Source organism: Cynara cardunculus, assembly GCF_001531365.2.
Source record: "Cynara cardunculus var. scolymus isolate 2C chromosome LG 4, CcrdV1, whole genome shotgun sequence".
NCBI classification, from domain to species: Eukaryota; Viridiplantae; Streptophyta; class Magnoliopsida; order Asterales; family Asteraceae; genus Cynara; species Cynara cardunculus.
Genome location: NC_037531.1, coordinates 772,730 through 783,911, shown reverse-complemented (window position 1 = coordinate 783,911; position 11,182 = coordinate 772,730). Strand labels below are relative to the sequence as shown.

Here is an 11,182-nt window from a genome sequence, read left to right as displayed (position 1 = left end):
GGTAACCCAGGTACTTAAAAGTTTGAGATTTCACATCTTAAGTATCAAAATAAAGGTTTTGAAAGTATGTTACCCAAAATAAGAATAAAACTAGAGTACATTACATTTTTATGCAATTTGCCCTTTTAAATAAGCCATCCCAAACACCCCTAACACGAATGTTGTTAGATTTTGATGGCATGACTAATTTGAACAAATTGTAAATAAAATCGAAGAATCATATCTGTTAACATGCCAAAGTAACTCTAAACTTTAGAAATTGGAAACTACTGAATTGCTTCACATCTCGATCGGCAGCAACACTTCTGAGAATGGAGACGGCGGGACAGTGGTTGGAGAAGGCGTTACTGGACCTTTGCCGGAAGACGGAGGGTTTGGATTTGGACGGTGATCTCATCTCAGGGCTAGTCTCCTACTGTGATCTTGCTCCTCCTATTGACGCCAAGGAGTATCTCGATGTAATTTCTCATATTTCATCTCACTACATGTTCTATTTATCGTTGTTTTAACCTAAAAAGTTCAATTCTTAAATGGGGTTCTTCCTATCGTTGTAGAATTTGATCTTTGGGTTTAGTTAATTAGTAGGGGTTTGCACCATGGTTTTGAATATCGTTTTGCTGCATTAGGCGTCGTGATGATTGGATTTATTCAAGGGTGTCCGGTAGGGTTTATCAAGTTTATGCATTGCCGTGAATCGAAATGTCATCTGATCTGCAAAAATATCAGATTATTAGTTCTGTTGTGGATGGTGAAGCTGTTTGTTTGTTGGCTGTCTAATACTCTAGTAGAATTGATATATCATGATGTTGGTTATGTGATAAATGGCAACGGGAATTAAAGCATAAGCATCTAATTAATGGTCTTATTGGAGTGCCATATTTTGTATTCATTTTGCTTCCAGTTTATGCTTTCAGAGCACCATAGGATCTCTTCGAAATTGTATTTTGTAGACAATAGGTCTATGGTGGGCGCTTCATCTTGTGTTGTTTCTGCATTCACATAAATATGAAACAGTAGGTTTGAGTGTATGGATTCTAGTTATAGAACGGCAGGCAGTTGATGACATTTAAAGATGCTGCAGATCATGCCATAAGTTGCAAAGCAGCTTCTTTGTATTACATTTTATTTGGGTCTTAACAGAATGGGAGAAAAGGCAGGGAGTGAATCTTCATGCATAACTTGTTGGATATCTCAAGAGATTTCTTTGATCTCTGTGTACTTAAGTAGCCATGAAGATTATGTGTAAATGAACAATTATGTGGAATTGGATGTTTTACACACACAAATTCAAAGGTTGTTTCAAATTGTGATAGTTATGTTTCTGTTAATGTCTTTCATTTGATTTGCAGAGTAGTGATGATAGAATCTTAGATTAGCGTTCAGATTCTGTAAATCATGAGTCGTGTTTTTGTTGTCAGCAAGCATAACAGAACATCTTTACCACCAATGTTTCATTTTGTGAGTCCTATTCATAGTGGTGAGACTAAAAGATGCTATGGTCGGTCCCATTTACCAGGGCTATGTTCGGCAATCTAGTTGTTGGTCAATGAGCTAGTTGTTAGCTGATAAACTAGTCATGTTTTATAGAAATTAGCTGATAAGCTAGATGAAAATGTAAAATGACCTAAAAGGACATGTTGAAAATTAATTAAAAAAATATAAGGGCCATAATAGGGAATAATTTGAAAAAAGCCCTTGGAGGTTATTGAAAAGCTACTTGAAGTAGCTTTTCAAAAAGCTAGCTTATGGATAACCAAATGGGGTTTTTTCTATGAATACAAAAAAAGTTAGCTTATGGTTGCAAACATGGCCTTAATGTAAGGAGAAAGTTTCAGACTCTATAATCTCACACACCTGATTGTAGTTGCAGATTGGAGAAGGTGTTTATGTGGTTTACCGATTTGTCTATATCCATAATTGTTGTTTGGATTCTCCCATCTCATGATTTCACTATAGTCCATGCATTGAAGGAAGATTACCTCTATTTGTAAGAAGAAATAGAGGAGATACTAAATGGATAAACAGAAAATGTCTCATAACTGAACTTCATATACTTTTTTGCATCTTTTGCGCACACTTTGCACAAGCCGGGGGTCTTCACGGAAACAAGTGCTCTAGACTTTGAGGTAGAGATTAGGTTTGCGTACAACCCGTGGACCCCACCTCCGGGTGGCATATATTGGGCTTGTTTTGTTTGGTATGGTTATCCAACAGAAAAGAAAGCTGGGACCCACAAAATGGAGGGCTGAGGAAAATGGTATAAACGAACAAAACCTTAACATATTTTGTTTTTTTCCGTATACAGAATATTGTTGGCGAGGAAGCTGGCCGACATGTGATCGATGAATATTTGAAGCGAAGAGGTTATACAGATACTACCAGCACCTTGCTAGATGGTCCAACTTCCCAATTACGGGAGTATGTCAAACCACCAGCAAAAGAACCAATTAGTGTGACTAAAAAACCTGTAAAAGCTCCAAAAGAGGCTGCACCATCCACTTCCAAGGAGAAAAACATCCCAACTCAGATCACGCAACCACAAAACCAACAAACAGGCAATCAAAGCAAGTCAAAGAAGAAAAAATCTGGGAAAGTCATATCAATTGCGGAGGCTTCCAAGGGCTCTATCATTTTTCAACAGGGAAAACCATGTTCGTGTGAAGCTCGTAGGCACAGACTGGTTAGTAATTGTTTATCTTGTGGGAAGATTGTGTGTGAACAGGAAGGAGAGGGACCTTGCAGCTTTTGTGGGGCCCTTGTTCTGAGAGAAGGAAGCACGTATGCTGGGCTAGAGGAAGAATTTGGTCCCTTATCGGATGCTGAGGCAGCAGCCGAAGCTTATGCAAAGAGGCTTGTTGATTATGATCGAAACTCTGCTGCACGTACAACTGTGATAGATGATCAAAGTGACTACTATGAGATTGAAGGGAACAGTTGGCTGTCAATGGAGGTATCTTGTTGGTCAATTTTCCAATTTAAAAGTGCATCAGATATGTGGTCGTTTTTTTCCTAACACTTTGCACAAGCGGGGTTTTTCACAAAACAACCACTCTGCTCTTCAGGGTAGAGGTCGGGTCAGCGTACATCACGCCCGCCTTCGGATGGACATACCGGGCTTGTTTAATTTGGTATGATTTGGTTTTATATGCCGTCGTTTTAACTTTTGAATCTCAATGGCACACAGGAAAAGGAACTTTTGAGAAAGAAAAAAGAGGAGATAGAGGAGGCTGAACGTGCTAACCGCAACAAAGTTGTCATCTCTTTTGATTTGGTTGGGCGTAAGGTATTGCTCTTTGACTTCTTTACATTCGTTATTGTTTTTGCATCCTCCCCTTTCTCTTAATATCTTACGAGTGTAAAAGTGGATAAAATTAGTGCATGCTCTTATGATTTAGATTTTTAAAATATTCATCATATTATTATGCACACAATCAGTAGCACTCTAAAGATCCCACCTTTACTTTTAGTTTGGATTTGCTTGATCGGATTCAGCTACTCTATGCCGTTAACACAATTACTTTCAAGGAAATGACAACATAGCATATATGCCAAGGTGGCAAGGTGCACGTTGAAACTCTCGGCTTTCAAGCATGGATGTGACAATGAATCATGAAAATATGCTCAAAGTTCACCGTTTAATATTTTCGTCTTGTGGGTCCTCTTTATTTGGTGTGAGGAGAAATAAAGAGCGACCCTCAAAACTAAGTGCAGAAAGCAGCACCAATGGATGGAACCTTGCTATCTTGCTTCTTCGTATAAATTTTCCCTTAAAACAAAGCCTCGTGTATCTTTTTCCCTGTAAGTAGATAATAATCTTCATAGGTTGTTACCCTCTCCCGCCTCCGTCCCATGGGTTACTTAGGAGAATAACCTTCTAAAATATCATTTTGAAATGCAGGACCTTCTGTAGATTTAAGAATGCCTACTTATTAGATAAATGCTTCAAAAAATGTAGGAAGGTTATTTTCCTAAATAAACCCTCCACCCACTCCCATCTTAAGCCCATATCATTATACTTGTTTTCAACCGTTAAATTTCATTTTTCAATCTGGGGGTCTTTACAGAAAAAGTCTCTCTACCTTCTCAAGGTAGATGCAAGGTCCTGCATACATCTTACCCTCTCGAGACTCTACTCTGGATTAGTAGATTTGTTTGGTATTAACTGTTAGAACATTTACTGTAGGTGCTTCTGAATGAAGATGAAGCCTCAGAACAATTGCCGAAGAGCATCTTGCTTAGGCCTGCTGATGATCGTGAAGTGAACCGGTTCAAACCCAACCCGAGCCTCGAGATACAACCAATCTTCATCGACCCTGGGCCCAGCAAGAAAAATGCCGATGGCAAGGCGAATCACATGAACAAAGGGATAGCTAAAGGCTTGTGTCTGGAAATCAGTGGGAGAGTGCAGCATGATACCACTGAACTAAAAAACCATGACCATTTGGATATTAGCAGCTTCTAAAATGGGGTTTTGTTTGGTGTACAAAAAAATTCTTTTCTTTCAGCGGTTTCGTCTTGTATACTTGAGCATGATAACATTGGTGTCTCATACGATATATATATCCGAATACGTGTTGATTTTTGATTTTTGATTTTTGATTTTTGATTGGCTGTCACTTAAAGCATAGTTACTGATCATTAGGTTACATTTGGGAAATTATGGGGCATTTGGTTCGCAGAATGATTTATAAAGAAATGAAATCTGTCAAAGAAATTGGAATCTGGAAGGAATCGAAATGGAATGTTATCAGGTTTGATCAAGTGTTTGGTTGGTAGGAACGTAATTTATTCTGTCTAATGAATTGGAATCTGTTTGTTTGGTTTGCAACAAAATTGGAACGGAATGATGAAAAAAGACAAAAATACCCTCCTATTGTGTTCTATCAAAATATTGCAATTTTTCTTCTAATAGGAAAATGGTAAGCAAGTTTTTTTTATTGGGTTTATTTATATTTATCAGTTGGTTATTGATTACTTGTATTGTGTTTAAATGCTAATCACTTTTAAAGTGTTTGGTTAAAAGTTTTAAAAACAATGTATTAAACTTTGGGTATTATTTAGTGTTGCAATTACAATTTGTAGGGTTATCTTATCAAATGGTAATCCATGATAATGATAATGATAATGATGCTTTAGGTGACTCTTGGAACCGGAAGCTAGCTAGGCGATGCTTGAAAATTGACGACAATAATAGTGTCAACGACAACGGTAGCGTCAAGATGGTAGTGGCCTTGACAACATAAATGCCCAGGGGATCAGTGACCGGTTGAACGAGTTAAGTGTGCAATCCACCTCTATCGTTACTTTCAATTAACTATCTGACATTCGTGAGATCATCTAATGGTTGCTAGGGGAACCCGAGCATAAAAGAGAGGAGAGAGGCCAGATTCAGCCACAATATTTCCATATATGTGAACCATTTCTTTTACTTAATTTCTAAAATTGACATGCATTTACTTAGTGTGACATATTTGTACTCACATTGTTCATATCAACTTTCTTATACTAATGAAACAATGATCTTCATCACCCGCGGTTTTTACCCAGTTTCCGGGTTTCTTGTGTCACCAATCGTAATGTATTTACTTGTTTGTTGTGTATTTTTTTTGCACTTATTTTATCGTGTCTAATCGTTGGGACTTAAGTTGAAATCGTCACTAAATGAATTTACGTAAAAAAACACTTAAATTTCAAGTTTACTCGACATTTGCGTGTATGTATCACTAGACAGATAAACCAACATGAGGAACAATGATGAGCAAAGACATGAATCAATATCTCAGAGGTATATATAAATAGGATATATGTATTGAGTTCAGAAAGCATGATATGCACATTCCCTTAGCATGTTAAATGTGAGATTTTGAACAGGGACCCCAAAATTTTGGGGCCTATATTTTCATGTGTTTAGGGTCTTTTTATCGACATGTGTAGAACTATGGCCGAAATTATTTAGGCTCAAACCATTAATTATATGGTTTTAGGTTCAAATCATTAATGGTTTAGGATTAGTTTCAGGTTGTTAATCGTTTTAGGTGTAGCCCATTTTTGTTCTTAACATATATTCTCTATTATCTCATTTATCCAATGTAATCAAAAGTTCTAGATGTAAAACACCTCCAAAAAGATTGAAACGTCCTTGATTACCATAGTAAATAATGGTACAATATTGTAAATATGATCCACTATGCACGACTCTCTTGTATAAGTAATGAAATGCTTCCATATAATTGTAGAAGCTTACACACTTTACTTTTTCACGTCGAATGGGGTGTTATAGAATAGTCTAATTTCAAGAGGAAGACAGAGACGAATAAACTGAAAAACAGTGTCAACACCTACTTTAGAAAGAAATAAGGAATCACGTACATTGTCATATGGTGTTTTATAAAAAAAAGATAACTCAACAGTTACTAACCACATGTGATTTAACTCGTTCATCTGCTTATTTTATCAAGAAATATAAAAGGTTAGAATGTAACACTTGAATTTTTTTTTAATGTAATTATATTGGATTTACATTAAGTTTCAAATTTCAATTTTCAAGTTTATGAGTTGAGGAAAAGTTTGGGTATGATCTCATGCGAGAAAATCTGAGAACAATGTCGAAGCGGAGCAAAATAGTGTTTGCGGCGAACTAGCTCATGACCCCAAGTCGCAATTGTAGTCGCGTGGCATCCTATGATCAAAGATTAGGGAAACAATGAGTCCCGTGGCTAGGTCCTAGACCGTGGGGGAAGTCGTACGAGTTAGCTTTTGAGTGTGTTTGAGCTGAACGACGTGGGTAATCAGCGCTCGACCCTGGGTCGCAAGAATCTAAAGGTCGAGTCTTTAAGCTTTTTTAGGGTTTTTGCTTTAGTGAGTATAGGGCCGATTTTTATGATAACTGGTCCGGTTATATAATTTGAGGTAATTAATTGGTTAATTGACTACTTGTTTATTTGGTTACGTAACTATTTGTTTATATTAAGATGATGTATGCATGTATATGTGTATATGTATGTATGTGGAGGTGGGTGTGAGGGGGGATTTTATATTATTAAGTCTTCGTCGCCTATTTTGGGCAAGGGTATTTAAAGTTGGAAAATTTGAAAGGCAATCAGTTTGCCATTTTCGGAAAGGAGGAAATATGTGCCATTTTCTCTCTTTCGGAAAGGAGGAAATAATTTGAGAAAGGTATCGTTTCTTTCAAAACGGTTGAGAAGAGTAAACTGTTTTGAAAGTTGTTTTGAGATGATATTGGAATTGGGTTTAGAAGTATGAAAGTTCTTGAGATAAAGTTTCTGAAATGAAACTGTTTTTTAGGCCATTATTGACTAAAACAACAGATTTGTCTGCATTTAATGAGGAAACAAGGGTGACATATTAAGGAGAGATGTACCATGGGATAAGAGTGACATATCAAGGAGATGTGTACTTTGGATAAGGGTGACAATTGTGAGATCTGTTACTATTATAGCTCTTGTTGTCACATCCATAAGATGCAATAATTCTGAGTTAACATTTCTTTGTGACATGAATACTTGAAGATATTGCTCTTATTGAAATGATAACAACGGTGTTATTGAGAATGGAAAATGGCTTATAGCCTGAGGCATTAATTGCCTGTGTTTTGAATAACAAATATTTTTGGGATATCAGATATTATATTTTGATTGTTCAAAAGAGTAAAGATTTAAAATAAAACCCGGAGGGTCTTTGGTTATTATTAAATTCAATTTTCATTTGAGTATCAAAACAGTTCTAATTTTAAAATCTTTAGTTAATAACCAAGAGCTCTGGTGGATGGTATTTATTTATATGCTTTTGAAAGTTGAGGAACAAATTTACAACCATATAATTCACATTTGAAGCTTAAACATTAATCAATCCAGTCCCAAATAATATATTTTTCCAATGTGCAAGTAAAAGATGTTTATTAAGGAACAACCTATGTCAAATATATGAATGGAAGGAAAATCAATGACACAATTTCAGATTGGTATGAAACAGGTTTTTTAACATTCAGCCTCATAAGAGAATATTGAATTTTGGTATGAAATAGGTATCAAATTGATATGAAACAGGTTTCATTCCATTTCATTTTGTTTTTTTTTTTGAGTTTCATTCAGCATTATCTGTTTCATACAATTGCCTTTTGCTTCATTCCATTTCATTATGTTTCTTTTGTTAACTCATCATTAATCGTTTTCATTCAAAGATTTAAATCAGCATTAAATAGTAATACTTTTATTTTGCCCAATTTAAATTCTTTAAAATCTTTTCCCAAATTTACCCTTTCTTGATTAAATGATAATACTTTTATTTTTTTACTTTCCTAAAATAATTATAATGACCTTTGATCATGAAAATGGATGAATAAAATTGGTTTGTATGGTTTGCACAAAAAGAACGATTTGTATTTGATCGCTTATATATATATATATATATATATATATATATATATATATATATAAGGGGGGGAGATCAAATGTTAACCAACAATTTTGTGTTAACTTTGAAAATCATGGCAACCAATCAAATTTCATTCTTCTTGTCGGTTTATGTCATGTTCACATTTTAATTATAAGGGTATTTCAGTAAATTGATTTGATATGTAACTCCCAAACAATTAATAGGGAGTTACAAATCATCAAATCCCAAAAAATATGCATATATAATATTAATATTTTTATTTTTTTTAATATTGATCTTCAATGTTCATTGTTTTATCAGTATTTAATTCGCATAGAAAACACGGTAATAAAAATTTCCGGTATCGATCAARCTAATATGGATAAACGCAATGGAAAATAAATCGACAACAGTGAGAAGATTAAAATGATTTATGATGACAAACGGAGTTCAAGGCCGAGAATTGAAAAAATTAACCAAAGCGAATGTCTTGGTAATATATTTTTTATTTTTTTAGATTTGTTTTAATCGAAATTATGTTCATTACGATGTGTTGTGTTTTTTATAATTCATCTTGTATTGATAGCTTTTTTCTTTAATTATTAAAATACGTACCTAATTCACATGTTCAAATGGAAGTACATGCACGACCTATTTTCGTATTGTCATATTACCGACTTTTATGAATCATGAACCATTGTGTTCATGTTACTTCTATCATATGAACACAAGTGTTATTTTTTTAAGCTTGATATCAAATCTTTATATTTGTGTAAGTGTTTGCACCCGGTGTTCATAGCGTTAGGATTATGTGTTCATATATTTTATATGATATCACAAGGGTGAGCACGATATGAACAAGAGGTGAACACGATATGAACAAGAGGTGAACACGATATGAACAAGAGTTGAACACGATATGAACAAGGGGTGAACCTTAAACGGTGTGGATGCAATGCATGTATAAAACTGCAATTGACAAATGATCGCTTCTGAATGTGTTTATAATGAAGAAACTATTGTTCACAAGCTGTTCATATCGCGTTCATACCTGTTTTTTTTCTTTCGTGTAGCAGTTATTCTTATTATGTTCATAAATGTTATGCAGTCCAAGTTCATATATATGTCAAATTTTTGTTCGTATTTGACACAATGGTTCATATATTTATAGATGTGTTCATATGGTTCTTACATTAACAAAAATAAATTAACAAAAAAATCMTAGAATTTTTTATTTTGTAACTCCCAATTAATTAATGATATGGGAGTTACATAATTTTTTTTACCTAAATACCCTTTTCAACTTTGTTCACTTATCTTTATGAAATTTTAAATTTAAAAAAATAAGTTTTTATCATAATTAATCACAACCGTTTATTGAAAAATTGAATGACCAAGATCGGTTAACAAAGTTAACACAAAAACTTTGGTTAACATTTGAACTTGACCATATATATATATATATATATATATGTGTGTGTGTGTGTGTGTATGTGTGTGTGTATGTGTGTGTGTGTGTGTGTGCGCGCATGTGTATGTGAAAATGAGATTTTTCCGTTCCTTTTATCTCATGTTCAAAAATATGAAAAAAAATATTTCTTCCTTTTTCCTTTCCTTTTGAGAACACAAATAATATATATATATATATATATATATATAATATAAATAGAGGCATGTTCAAATGAAAACCGTGCATTTCTAAGAAACCATGTAAACCAATTTCGACCAATAGGAAAATTTCATTTTTTTTCTAATTAAATATAATCAATAAGGGTATTTCGGTCATTTACAATATTTTCTATTAAATATGGAAGTTATTAATAAATATTAATTAAGAAAACGTAATAAAAAAAATTGTATAAATGGTAACATTTAATTATTTAATTATATTATAATATTAAAAATTTGAATTTGATATATTGTTATGAGATTGAATCTGCAAATAGGTCTTGAAGATTGAATTGCATTATGGAATGCAATCGTAAATTATGGTTCAAATTAAAAAAATAATGTTAATGAAACAGGTTTCATGAADGTGAAWCTRGTTCATGTTGTAATTGATTCATGAGTAATATGAAATCGTTTCATGGTGAACCACGTTTCAGTGATGGTGTAGTTGATTCGTTTAGTAGAAAAAATGGAACATGAAACGGRTGCATAATTTATTTGGTTCGTCATGAAATAATTGCATGATGAAACGGGTACATGATGAATTTGCTTCGGGATCTTGAAGATTGTAATCTGCTCCAGAATCTTGAAGATTGTAAGGAGTAAAAGAAAGAATGCATCAAATCATGAGTGAAATAAATAAATTAATTTACATGAAATAGGTTTCATGAAGGTGAAACTGGTTCATGGCGTAATTGAACAATGAGCGGTGAACTGCTTTCATGGTGAAACCCGTTTCAATGATGGTGTAGGTGATTCATTCAGTAGATGAAATGAAAAATGAAACGGGTGTATAATGTAGGCGGTTCGTCATGAAATAATTGCAAATTGAAAAATAAATTAGTTTCATTAATAATAATAAATGTTAACGTAAAAATAATAAATTACTTTACAAAAAATAGATTAGTTTCATTAATAATATGATATACATGATATGATTTCCTTGAATAAATGAATATTTGGTTTTACCCTTTTGCCCTTATTGATATTATAAAATGTATTTTCAATTTTTTTTTATTTTTAATTAATCTTAACCATTGATCAAGAAAATGGATGGGTGAGATTGGTTTACGGTTTACACAAATGGAGGCGGTTTTTATTTGATCGCTCCTATATATAT

The 11,182-nt window shown here is 33.7% G+C and overlaps 1 protein-coding gene across 1 annotated transcript; it reads left to right on the top strand.

The window, feature by feature from the left end:
• The first annotated feature begins 213 nt into the window (after positions 1-213).
• Positions 214-4,577, top strand: LOC112511437 (activating signal cointegrator 1). The gene is made up of 4 exons (XM_025117052.1): positions 214-458; positions 2,306-2,950; positions 3,185-3,283; positions 4,184-4,577. Exons 1-4 carry the CDS (start codon positions 312-314, stop codon positions 4,460-4,462), a joined length of 1,170 nt encoding a protein of 389 aa, XP_024972820.1. The 5' UTR covers positions 214-311; the 3' UTR covers positions 4,463-4,577.
• Positions 4,578-11,182: the final 6,605 nt, after the last annotated feature.